Source organism: Anomalospiza imberbis, chromosome 1, assembly GCF_031753505.1.
Source record: "Anomalospiza imberbis isolate Cuckoo-Finch-1a 21T00152 chromosome 1, ASM3175350v1, whole genome shotgun sequence".
NCBI classification, from domain to species: Eukaryota; Metazoa; Chordata; class Aves; order Passeriformes; family Viduidae; genus Anomalospiza; species Anomalospiza imberbis.
In genome coordinates this window covers 72,588,675-72,602,540 of record NC_089681.1, presented here as the reverse complement: position 1 = coordinate 72,602,540, position 13,866 = coordinate 72,588,675, and the positions used below count along the sequence as shown (strand labels likewise).

Below are 13,866 nucleotides of genomic sequence, written 5' to 3'. Positions count from 1 at the left end.
TATTGATTTCCTGAAGGTTATTTTCTGTGTATTTTCATAGCACCAAGTTCCAGTCCCATTGACAGTGGAAGTTTTGCAGATGATGGTAGTAATGTCTGATATTGACCTTCCAGATTAAACCCATAAAATTAATATGTAAGGAAGAAACAGACTTTTCTGATAATGTTCAGCTGACTGGATGTTTCTAGATGGAGAATGAGGCTGCCTTTCCAACCACCACCTCTCAGCACAGGCATAGTAATCGTAGTAGAGGAATTGTGTGATTGCTTCCTCTCAGGTCAATGGAGGTCAGCTTCTCTGTGGAGAAATTGCACCTCAACAAGTTCATTTAAACAAAGATGCACCCATGTCTGAATCCCATTGAGAGAACTTTGTTCCTTGTCTTGTGTCATAGTAAAAACCTATCTGGGCTAAGCGTATTAGGGACTAGGGGGTTTCTTGCTATTAAAAGTAAGCTGTTAAGTTAAAAACATTTCTTAATTCCATCTTCTGTTGCTCCTGTGTGAGCTCTGAATATAAAATTGCATACTTAAAGAACATTTTCTATGTCTGGATGACATGATTTATGGCTCCACTTGCCACTGGAGAATAGGGAAAATTGTGTCGATAACTTTGGCAGGGTTTGAACTAAAGCGAGTTTTTGGCCAAGAACAGTCAGCTTACACAATCTTCAGCTGGGATCTGATACTACTAGAGTATCTTCATGACCTTCCAACATCCTTTATCGTGTTCAGAGCTTCCCCAGGAGTGGTCTGTAGAAATGGTCAAGAACTTCCTCATGGTCCCTTGTGCTCTGGGCAGAGACATTTGTTTTGGAGAGCTTCACATAACAGTAAGGTGCGAGTGTAGAATGGAAACCATTCAGAATACACAGTGTAAAATTGGGTTAAGAATGCTCCTCACTACAGTTGCATGGCTGTGGATGGTGATGTAGTATTTGTGCATGTGCAGATGCCTGCATATTTGACTTCATGTCTGCACTGGTTTTGGGGATAATGAGAAATGATACTGCAATTGCTCAAAGCAGTAGGAGAGTGAGAGGTGCACATCTACTGAGTGATTAATACTGTGGAACACTGGAGAGCAAGATTCAGGTAATGAGCTCTTAACAGGAGAGGTTGGGAAATTTGGGCAATTGCTGTGTGGCTCTGAGACAAACACAGCTTCACCTGGGCAGAAATTATAAGATTTTCACCTTCTCAGCTTCTATTTTCTTGTGTTTTTCTCACTGCATTGACATCCTGTATTCCTAGTACAGCATCAAGCTGTTCTTCCAGTTGCACTCCATCTTTCATCTGCTGAGAGATGGAGGAGTACAACAGTGCCACAACTGGCTCCTACATCTCTGTAGCCAAGATACTGCAGTGCAGGCCCATGGTCATGATATTCTCAGTATGGAAGTGCATTGCTGTCATGGGAACATGCACAGGGATGCACTTCAGCACCTGGCATACACATGGAAGATTTGGTCTTCTCTTCCTTTTGAGCCATGGTCTTTGGTAATTTTGCAAATGCTTGAAGTCTACCCTATTTTATTCTTTATTTTAGAGTTTCCTTGGAGTGGTGTCACCATTTAAGCACTACTTACTTTATGTAAGCACTTACTTACTTATGTCTACTTCAAGAAGAAGAAATACTTCTCTTTTTTCTACAGTTAAGTAGTTACAGATTACTAAAAGTGGGCTAATGCTGCAGTAGCTGTATGTGAAAAGTTGGCCATTGATGTTCACGAAGAGCTAATGGAGATACTGCAATAACAGGATGGAACCTTTATAAATCAACCAGCAATTGGAGAATTGTGGACTATTTCTAAATCCTCCGAGTCTATGGAAAAGGTGAAATACTTAAATCTTCATTTTGTGATCAGAAGGCAGCATGAAAGAGAAATTTATTCTCTGATAGCAATATCATGTACCACAGTATAGATAAGAGATGGTGGATCTCTTTCTTAAATAATTTCCTTTTATGGGTTATACATGAACTAAAACAAAAGATGAATGAGAGGCTGGTGAGATTAATCAGGCCATATGCTGCAGTGCCTTAATAGTGAATGTAAGAATAATGAATGTCAATCAGTTGCTATTAAATGTAATGGCCAGTCATTTACCACCTCATTAAAAGATCAGGACACCCGACTTTCTTGTATGTGAATAGCAAAACAAATAGTAATTAAAATTTTCTGATAGGGCATTGCATTCTCTTGGGGTTTATCGGGGCACAGCCTAAGACACAAGAGCAGGAAAGTTGTATCCCAAAGTAGCACCCGTTGTAGGTATGTGTAAGAAAGTTGTGTATTTTTGTGTATGTAGTGTGTTTCGTCAAGATCTGTCATCAAGGGGAAGTACTGCTTTTTACTCGTTTTAGTATTTGCTGCAGCACCTGGATGTTTCTGAGGTTGTTCCCTGCTTCATCTACAGGGGACTCTGAGGTTCAACAGTGCCATCCTGTGGATGATCTTAAAGATCTGAAAGCTCTGGCACATAAATGACCTCAACACAATAAATTATCATAGAATATCAGATACTGTATGTCTCCATGCAATCAGCTAAAACATTTCCCTCTGGTAGTCAGTCAGACTAATTATTACTTTTCTGTCCAGAAAATTAATAACCTAAATATATTATAACCATTAGGAAATTAGTTCAAGCAAGCTGATGAGCAGGGTGCTTGTTAGTTTTATTCTGTTGCTGAGTAGTGTGATTTTAATCATCTCAGTGTGGTTTTAATCATCTTGGAATTTATTTTTGCAGACAATGCCAAAATCAAATGCAACTCTGTAAATTCAAATAAGCACCCCTGTAATGACATATCTGGACATCTTTAGAGAAGCATTAGATGGAAACTAAGACTAGTTAACGTTCATGTTTCATAACCAGAAAATACAAATTCCCAAACAACCTTGAATATTAAGGTGAATGATTTGAACAACTGGGCACAATACTTTCAGTTGCAGAAATAGAAGGGCAGGATTAAAGTTTTGTTGACTGAAAAGGAAATTCTGCTCAGAATACTTGGAGAACCTGTTCATGGAGTGAATATAATGCCAGTAAAAAGTAAAAACCCTCAAAACTTGCTCTCATTAGGGAGCAGTTTGGGGATCAGTGGGTAACTGCAGGTCATAGTATTTCATACACAGCTTTCATTTTGCTTGTCTATGTTAATAGTGAGGAAAGTGAATGGTGTTTTTTCGGAAGTGAGCAGGGAAGTAAAGGGCAAGCTGTTCAGTGGAAGGTTCTGCTCATTTTTCAAGTCCCTGCTGTTTTGGGGTGCTGGAGAGGCAAGGGTATGCTGTCTGTGTGCTGCCTTTGCCTGAAGGGTCAGGGAGCTGGGTGCAGCTCCAGGTTCTGTGTTGTAATCTCTTTGGTTTGCAGGAATTTCTGCTTTGCTTTCTCCATGCCTTACACAGAAATTGGTCCTTTGCTTTCCACAGCTATAGGCCAACTATGATTCACAGTACATGCCAGTGAATGATTTGATTAAAACAAGGAAACACCAAGTCACAAACTCCACCATTATTCTTGGATAGTTAAAAAAGATTGTGTAATTTGTGGTTCCAAAGTCTTTGAAAAACACGTATAGATTCCATGTATCTGTTTGCCAGGCTTACTCAAAAGAACAAAAAGTGGTCACCAGTGATAAGACATACCATTAATTCCACCTGATATGAAAAGATAAATATGAATCATTCCCATTCTTTAATCATAAATATGAATCATTCCATCTAGAAGATTAGTTTAATGCAGTTTTAATGATTTAACTTTCGTCTAACATATTTTGACAAAAAAAAATCATCCAGTCTAACAAAACCTTGCATCTATGTAATTTTGTCCTTTTTAAAGTTGGCTAACCTGTTTGGAATTTTGGCATCATGGAAATTTTGAGATTGATGCCGTATTTTGAGGAGGTTCTACATTTAATTCTATTTTAAATGTATCTGCTATTAATAATTTTAAATGTAGTCCTCTGCAAGTGTCACTTTTCTACTTATACTGTAAAGAAGGTAAATGAGAGCAATATTACCTACTCCTTTGTATACCGTATGCAAAGAGTTCTTAGCTGTCTCCTTATGTGAGTTCTTTGTGCTCTCTCAGCTATTTTTTCCATCTATTTTTCTGCTCTTGTTCTTCACTTACGGTGTTCCTGACCTGAATACCATATTTTAATTGAGGTATACTGTGAGCTACTATTTTAACTATTGCTTTTTCTCATTCTTTCTTTGTGTTGGTATGTTATTTTGTTTTTTCTGATCACCAGTGTACATGGGCACTCATCTTCTGCACTGTCTGGCTGCAGTGAGACCCACTTCCCATATTAGGAGCTTTTATGTTTGTGTGGACAGGAACGATGTGTGGGAGTGTTTCCTGGTTTTGTCAACTCTGAATGGAGCCCTTTGGTTTGGATTGCACTGTGAGCAGTGCTCACAGTCCTTCCTCCAGATTGGATCTGCTGTTCAAATTGTTGCTGGAAGCCAGCATTAGATCCAATCCATCCCATCAGGTAAGGGATGCAGTGGGCAATTTGGATGCACCAAACTCCAGAGTGGCTGCAGGTGTTCATCCTTCCCCCACAATGTGCTCTGCTTTGTTCTGCATTTGGGACCACTCTGAAACAGCTGTGAATTTGTGTCATCTCTGTGTGCATACATGCACAGCCTCTGCACATATGTGCACACGTTCACTGCATTTATAGATAGAGATACAGATAAATGTAAATTTCCCTTTTGTATTAGAAAACTGATTTAGTCAGATTCTCTGTTTTAATGGAGTTGGATAAATATTCATCTGTCCAATGTGTGTTGTGTGGCCCCTAGGAGATTTCACAGTAACTCCTCCTGTGTCACTGTGTTTGTCGTTATAGTATGTCTGTCATACTTTGTTTAACCAATCCCTCTAAGGTGAAGGCATAAGATTTTAGTATTATTAATGCCTCATTTCATCTAGTTAATGATCTTTTCAAGTTATTTCATCTTCTTTGTGATTTACCTTCCATGTCAGATAAAGGTCTTATTCAAGCTAAGTATTATGGAATAATAGAAATCTATTCTATTTGAACAGTCAGGACAAATGAATCCAGTAGAGAATCTGATGTTAAACAGGTGCAGCATTGGACATGTAAAATCAGGGTAAGTTCTCTGAACACTTCATTCTTAACAGATGTGTTCTTTTTCTCCATATGTTATAACAAAATAAGAATTTGCCCTGAAAGTATTGACACAAACACTAACTAGTCTTGGCAAACACAAAACTGTGTTCCTTACAAAGTATCAGCTGTGACTATTCATTAACTTTAAATAAATGTGTGCATTAAATAGCTGTAAAACACATATATGTATAAACAAAATCAGGTTTTGTCAGAAAATATTTTTTTTGCTTTCTTGTTTACTGATGCCTAGACAAAGGAATACTGCAACTTCAAAACAACATCTGTCAAACCGATTTTCATCAGATTAAGTATATCCTCAGAACAACCATCACAGCTTACAAAATATTAGAAATGTAACTTGTGCTTTGTATAAAACACCAATAGAATTTAAAGCACTTAAACGTGTTTTATAAATGTAGCAATGATAGCCTGTGCCCGTTCTCCATTTTCGTTACTATTTTCAGGAAGTTCTTGGGAAAGATAATGAGTGATGTTGCAACATTGCAGTCCCAGTAGATGTCCCAGAGTGCAATTACAGAGTTATGGTCCTGGCAGCTAATCTGTGTCCACAAGTCCATGGTTTGGGAGTCTGGCAGTAGAGATTGAATTTATTATGACAAAGTTCATCTGTGGAAAGCTTTCTCTCATTAGGAATGAAATTAAAGCATGAATCAGTGACTGGTTATCCAGGCCTTTCTCTGATCTGTTAAATTCTTCATTAGTATAGATGTGTGATTATATATGCTGTGGCCTGGTTCTGGTTCTATAGATCATCAAAGATAATGAATAATATTAATTTTTTTAAGGATTTTTTTGAAACAATGTAATCTGGTAAAAATACAAGGAAAGCCAGTGGCTTGACATAGGACATAAATAGCAATGCGCTCAATCATGCTAATTTCTGGCCAGCTTTTGGTCTTTTTCCCTGCTACAAGGATAATTAATACATTGAAATGAGCTTCCTATTAAGGTGGTGTGTCTTCTGTAGGAGCAAAGCATTTTTCCTGTGTAATGAGTTAAATAGAGAGGTGAAGCCTCATTACTGTGTGCACATACAGCTGATCATGGAAACTTGAGGCAGCCAGAAACAAATGCCAGGGTTTCTGTAAGATCTTTGGATGGAGGGTAGAGGCACTTGAGCTGGAAGCCAGGTCAGCATTCCCATTAGTTCTTCCATTTAAAAGCTGGAAATCTAGTATGGAGCAGGGAGACTCCACTCAAAAATCCATGAAGATGACAAACAAGGGGGAAAGTCAAGGAGAAAACTATTCCAGCTGCATCTGAGAGTACATTCCTTTTGCAACTCTGATTTCCTGTTAGGTTGTTCTCTGGGTGTCAGCACTATCCTAGAATGTGCCACATGAACCCTAAGTCAGGTGTTTCGGTGCTTACCACACACCTGTGGGAGAGCCCTAATCAGTGTCCTGTTTCCAAGGCAGTGTAACTAGAGACAGTCACAGAGCCCACTGCATACAAACAAGGCTGAATATGTTATGTCATGATGGTGTTCAAGATGAAGGCTTTGTGTATGAAAAATGTAGTTTTTACTAGGAAAATGGTACTGCTGACTTTTGTCTTCTTTATAAAGATGTGCTAGCTGCTTCTGAAGTATTACCTGAAGCATAAACCTCAGACTAGATTTTAGCTTACCTGAAAATGACAATGATCTTTACAGAATCTTCAGCCTAATTCCTGAGACAAAAGAACATACAATTAAAATAAATAAGTACAGAAATCTGCCAAATATTCTAACTCTATCCAGCTCTATCATGTACTTGGGAGACTTAACACTTCACTTGCAAGTTTGGGTCCTGTGAATATTAATAGCATGACATTTCAACATGAGACCAGGATTTCTAAGCAGACTTTTGCAATTTGCAATGGTAAAAGATGTGTTCAAAATTACCATTATGCAAGAGATTCCTTGTGCTTTTAATTTTTGGCCAAAGCCATGGAGCATTGCACTTGTTTTTAAAGCAAGAATTATGGACCACATAGCAGGTGGTAGTTGGTGAACAGCTCGTGGCACATTCAGCAAATACAGGCTGTGTTGGGGAAATGTTGATTGGAATTTCATACATCATCAAAGCATAATGAACGTTGAAAGGTCATGTTAAGAATATTTTTTAAACATCCATCTGATTTGACTTTTTCACTGCCCAGTATTGTTAATAATACAATGTCAAGCAAAAAAGAGTTTCTCTGAGTGTTACTAAAGCCAGATTCCATGTATAGTTGAAGAATAAATTGCTATACTTTTTTTTTTTTTCATTTACTGTTCATTTCCTTTATGATGTCATGGTATAAGTGTGTGAACTTTACCTTGAGACACTGCAGTACATCTGTATTTTCTCAGTCAGAGTTATTTCTTTGAGTTTGTTACTCAGCATCCAGTAGGTTTCATGCAGACTGTAACATACTAATTGGCTCAGTATAATTAGAATGAAATGGAAGTGTTTTGCTATTGATCTTTGCTCGTTATTAGTTTGTACTGACAGAAAATTGGATTGAAGAAGTCTAATACAGCTATTAAAATGTTATTTCTCATGGCAGGAAATACCACTGTTATTCTTCCATGGAAGTATTTTAGAGCAGAACTCTCTTCCTTTCTCCTTTTTTTCCTTCCTTTCTCCTTTTTTTCTAACCTTGTCTTTCTAGCTTTTTAAAAATTTCTAGGAGGGCTGCTGAGCCTTGTTAAATAACCAGGCTGTTCATAGACTGAGTAGCAATACCAGGACTTAAAAAGTGCCCAGGCAATATTTATGAGTTCAGTATAACAAGTCTAATACTGTGCTGCTCGTTATCCTAACTTCACACAACATCATGTTAATAAATTTTTACAAGCTATGTAGTTGTAAAGTGCATCATAGTAATCACTATCATTCCTCTAGTAAGTCATTTGATTTGTGTGTGTTTTGCGTTGGTCCAGCCTCGTGAGCTGTAACATCTCAGGGTAGAACCCTTCTTGTGGTCCAGGTTAATGGACCTGCTCTGAGTCCTCAGTTACAGATGTTCTCAGGGGGAGGGACACCTTCAGCTCCCCACTCCGCTCCCCTCTGTAGTGCCTCACGTTACATGGTTTTCTTACAGGAGAATTACCCCTATTGTGGAGATTCTCTGGAGCTCCAGGTCCCAACACTTGTGCAGACTCCATGCAGATGTGTGGTTTCACTTGCCCTGAGGCACTAAGGTTGCTGAGTGTCTGTAATTCAGACGCTGGCAGTGCCAGCAGGGCGAGCAGTTGGATGTGGCTGTGCTGTGGCCTCCAGGTAGAGGTGGTCAGTTCAGGAGATAGTGACCCAGGGAAACCAATGGCTCGTGCTGACCAAGCTACAGAGAACTCTGGCTGTGGAGAGTCTATTCCTGTTGGTGTGGATGGAGGGTCTGCATATGAGAAACCAGGAAAGGCTTTGCTTTATGTTTTTTAATACTTGTTTGATTACAGACACATTTCTTTTTCTTGTAACAGAAAAAGAAAAAGAGTAGACTACCTGCTTGAAAATCTGTGATTTAAAGTACAGTGCGTTGCTCTTACTGAGACTCAGAATCCTCATTCATTCAATTGACAGATGTAAACTTGAAATTTATTTTATTCTCTAACACAGCAGTGACTTTAGTCCAGCTACAGTTTTCATTGTGCAATACAAATGCACTAAGCCTAAAGTACTGCTGGCAGTTTATGTATAAAATTTGAGGATTAAGAAACTAATGCAAACAAAGACTCAGCTTTAAGAAGCAGTATTGTTGGACTAGTCTCTTACTGCTGTCACAATCAATGTGAAGCAATAGCAGCCAAAACCTAAAGATCTGGTTTTGGCTGCAGTAAGTACTACTAAGGCAGTAGTCATTTGAAGAGGAAATTTGTCTTGTCTTGTCTATTTGAAATATTAATCAGTTTCCAAAAATACCACCTTTTTTTTTTTTTTTTTCTAAATAACTGATACAAATAATCTCTCTTCTTTTTTTCAGCCCACCTAAGCCAGCGGTGTTCATCTCCGGTGTCATTGCTAGGGTAAGATTATCAGTAAATTTCTCTCAGTCATAGCAAAATTACTGTAAGCTTTTCAGAATTACCTCCAATCAGAGCAAAATTAATCTTTTTCATACCCCTTCCTCTTTTGTGAGAGGAGGCTTTGTGTTTTCTATATTCATGTAAGGCCCTTTGAGCATTCTTTCTGAGTTTGTGTGAAATTGAAATTATCCATTGAAATAATTTCCAATATTTTTCTTTGAATTTTAGCACTTTAAGTTTATTGGATCATCTTTTTATATCTAAGCTAGATATTACTGTATTCATTTCCTTTGGAAGTGGCTGCATATTAAACTGCTGCTGTAGCTTGATCTGTGATGAGGAGCAGCCCTCCTGCCTGTAAGGTTACATGCTTGAAGATAGTGTGTTTCGGCTGCCATATGTGCCTTGGGGTACTTGGCATTCAGGGTGTTATTCCCTGGACTTTAAGAGCAGGCAGGACCTGTAAATCCTTAGTATTAACTAGCTATTAATCCTGTGATCAGTAATTTGTGCACTGTGGCAGGGTCTTGTCATGGCTTTATGTGGTGGTTATCTTACATCACTGGAGGTTGTAGTGTGGTTTACGGTAAGATGCTGTGCTTGTGTCATATCCCATAGGTGGAAAGAGTGAGCTGATGCCATTTTCCTTAGCCCTTAAGGAATGGGCAATTGGCAGCATCAGGGGAGAGAAGGCAGAAAATGTCGAGTGTGAGGAGACCAGGTTTTTGAACACTGGAAGCAAGTTGGAGTAGAGAAAAAAATATAAAATGTAACAAGTTAACATCCTGATTAAAACAAAACCAAAACAAAACAGTGTAACATTGTTGCCCTGTGAGCCAGTGGAATGCCCAGAGTTTCTGGCATATGATATGTTTGTCCCACTTTCTGAAGGGGGAAGTTGTGGTGCTGTTGTCCCCCTGTCACTGAACACTGATAGTATTTTGTTTTCTGTTGCTTTTTGAAAGCCTCATGGGACTGACCCTAGAAATGGCAATGGTAAATAGGTCACATATGGGTTACACCTGGACTGAGACTGCCCAGCAGCAGCACCTGAGAGCTAACACTAGCAGACCTGGTTAAAAGAGCATGTTACACTTAAAAGCCAGCCGTCCCTGAGATTTGAATCATAAGTAGTTTTAGATCCTGCTTTCTTCCTAAAGAACTGGCATTGTTCAGCCTGGAAAAGAGAAGGCTTTGGGGTGACTTAACTGCATCCCTCAGGATGGAGTCCTGAGCAACCTGGTCTGGTGGAGAGTGTCCCTGCCTATGGCATGATGTTGGAACTGGATGATCTTTAATGTTCCATCCAACCCAGGCCATTTTACAATTCTGATTCCTACGGTCGTCTTTTTGTGCAGGTATTTTTCATGCTGCCTTAACTTACTTTAAAAATATTCTATTCTTTCTAGTGGCTTTTTGGAAACCAAACACATCTGAGGATATATATTTTTTTTCCTCCCTAGGTTCATATTAAGATACCTTTTTATTGGATAGTGTGTGTAACTTGAAGAAGTAAAGCTTGCATAAGAAAAATTTTGAAGTTGGCAAAAAAGAATAAAAAAATAGAATCTGTGCAGGGGGACTCCAAAGTAACATGCAACACTCTTTTCTATCTGAATTTCACATTTTTTTAGAATTTACATCAATTTGAACTGGAAAGTACACTTTTAAGATTCCTTAAACTTTTCCTGCTGTGTTCTTCAAACAGGGTGATAAAGACTTCCCTCCAGCTGCAGCTCAGGTGGCTCATCAGAAACCGCATCCTTCTGTGGAAAAGCTTCCTCACCCACAGCACGTCAAACAGCACATCCACCAGCCTCGCAAATGAGCTCCCTGTCAGGATCGCTGCCAACCTGCTCTCAGTGAATGTTTTCAAGAGAAGACAAAAACCCTTTAGTATTCACACTGTCAAATCTGTAAAATTGGCATCTAAAATAATACGCTGTTTCTTTTACTTTAATTCTCAAGGGTTAATAAGAATGAAGACATTGTTCAGTTGTTAGCCCAGATGGAAAATTCTGTATTGAGTATTTGCTGATCAGGGGTGCTTTTTTATAAGATTTTCTTATTGCCAAGCTAAAAACTTCACTATGAATAATATGATTAATGGGCTTAAAATTTGTACTTTTAGTTGTGGACTCACAATAGCAGATAGTTAATGTAGTTTTTATGCTAAGCCAGTAAGGAAGAACAGCCCTTTTGTACTGGTACCTTTATTGTCTGGAGGGAGTTTGTTGGGTGTGTTGAGACAGAAGTCAGTGGATGCCTTGATTATGTAGAACCCTTGCAGCCTTCAGTATCCTGCACTGCTACACCCCAGTGCCCTCTGGATTCAACCAGGGAGATGATGATAGGGCCACCATACATTCTCATGTGGGCAGAGATCCAGCTAAATCTTCTTTACACTCCTCTGCACTCGCACAATCTTGCTGAGATTTTTCCCTCTAGTTGTCTGTGGGAATGGAGAGGAGAGAGAAATCAGAATTACAAGAATGCTGCTGTAGACAACTAATTTGTAATCTCATGGGTCTCACTGGGGGCTGTATTTCTGAGGTGATGATTTCACATTCCAATAACAAGCTGAAGGAGTTCATGACCTCTGTATTGAACTTAAAATAAGTTGGTCAAAAATCCTTTTTAATTTAGGATTGAGATCACCTTCTGAAACTAAGAGGTAACATTAGTAAATATGTTTATGATCCAATCTCTTTTGTACCTCATTTTTTTTCCTAGACTTCTTATTCTGAAATACAGTAGTGATATGAGGGAGTAAAAAGAAAGTTTTTCCAAATAGAGCAATCGTTTTATTTTTACCAGATAATTAAATCATGTGGTTTGTCAGTTCAAAATCACTTAGCTCTAACATTTTCCTTCCGTAACTCACGTCTTTAAAAACCAGGAAAAAATTTTATACATTTTATCTATTTTAAAGTGTCCTTCTGTTTTTAACTGACTATAAATACAATACAGCCTTTGGTAGCCTCCAGGTTTATAAAGTTTCTAAAGAGGTCAAAAAGTGGGAGCTAATGTTGCAGCCATTCACCTGGCAAATCAGTGATATTTTAGGGTCACTTGGGGCTTTATCAGTTCATTTATGGTTAAAAAAAACAGTGAGGAAAGTTTAAAAATTATTATTTTTTAAAAATTCTGTAGATTTAATAATTATTTCCTGAGTAGCTGATTTAAAACAACAGCAACGAAATAATGGGAAATATGGCCCTTTTCACATGTGGAGCAACTCACTTCATGTGGGAGCGAGGCACCTGACATTTCCATCTCTTCGTAGGCTTGAAATGGAAATGATGTTTTACATTCATGGACATATTTATTCTAAACCCAAGGAAGGATGTACAATCTACATATGCAGTCCTTATTTTCAATTTGATTAGAAACCATACTTGCCTTAAGGAACGAGTGTTGTTTGTAAGAATTATTCTGTATTAGAATATGCGTAACTTTTCAAATCTGCTTTCTGTTTCTGATGTTGGTGCAGCAGAGGCCTTGTTTGTAGCTGCTTATGAGCGTACAAGTGATTCACACCTGAGCAACTCATTCATAAGGGTAGCATTGTGAGCCTCTTGGAATCTCTGCAGGAGATGGTTTGCTGGCAGGAATGTTTGCAGGCGCAGGACAGGAGGCAGCTGGTGGTGCAGCCGTAGCTGTCCGTGTGCTGTGTCAGCAATGGAGCAGATCATCACAGTCCATTCTGGTACCTGCTGGCCTGAGGGGGAGCTGGGTGGGATTCAGCTCTGCCTCGTGCTGTGCCTGAAGGAGTATCTAGAGCCTGGTGTTGTCAGTGGTGGTGCAGTCAGGAGAGTCAGCAGAGCTTAGGTATGGCATCATTGACCAAAGCCTTTCAGGATGAGCTGGATCACTCTTGGCTCCACTGGCTGCAGTGGAAGACTAAACCTCAGTGTGGAGGCACATGGTGAGGTGGGGCTGGGTACCTCTGCTCCATGTCTTGTAATAGGTAGAAACGGTTTCGAAAGCCATACTCCATCTCCATTCTGACAGTAAAAGTTAGGAGCATGGATGCTCTCAAATTACAAACTACTGCTCCTGATTGTTAATGCAATATATACAGCATATATAGACAATACCTGATTTTTGTCTTTGATTACTTAGATAGATATGTACGTTTATACACTGAGATATGGCTCTTAAGATAGCTTTAGTGGCTTTTAGAGGGCAGAAATTCGTACATGATTAGAAAACGTCTCTGTATGAAAGCTATATATTGTTGGGAGGTATCCATGTTTATACATAGATGTCCTTACCAAAGCATTGCCTTTTCCAAAATAATCATAACTGGTGAACTGGATTTCTTACTGATAGTTATTGATACTTTTAAAATACATTGCAATAGCATATAAGCACAGGAGATGTTCAGATGTTACCTTGAAATAACTGCAAAAGAAATTTGCTGTAATTGTCAATGTGGCAATAATGCAACAATAAAGCATGAAGTTTATATTGGGCTCTTTTTTCTCTGCAATGTAAATCAGCAGGGTGCAGCTTTGTGGCATTTATGGGATTTTATTACAGATTGCTGCATGACTAATCAACATTTTATAGATAGTGAAATTTATTATGAAGTTTTATGACACAGTGGATGAGCTGTTTTGAATAGTCCAGTCTCATGTAAAATAAAAAGTAGATGCTACCAGCTAGAATGGGAGTTGCTGTTTTCCACTATGAAATTGGAGATGCTC

At 38.7% G+C, this 13,866-nt stretch overlaps 1 protein-coding gene across 1 annotated transcript in view; it reads left to right on the top strand.

Moving 5' to 3' along the window:
* DAP (death associated protein) overlaps positions 1–13,624 on the top strand; it is a 52,213-nt gene extending 38,589 nt beyond the window's left edge. The window contains exons 3-4 of the mRNA XM_068196749.1: positions 9,112–9,154; positions 10,863–13,624. Of these exons, the coding sequence (XP_068052850.1) occupies positions 9,112–9,154; positions 10,863–10,982 (163 nt within the window). The 3' untranslated portion in view covers positions 10,983–13,624. The remainder of the gene's footprint in view (positions 1–9,111; positions 9,155–10,862) is intronic.
* Positions 13,625–13,866: the final 242 nt, after the last annotated feature.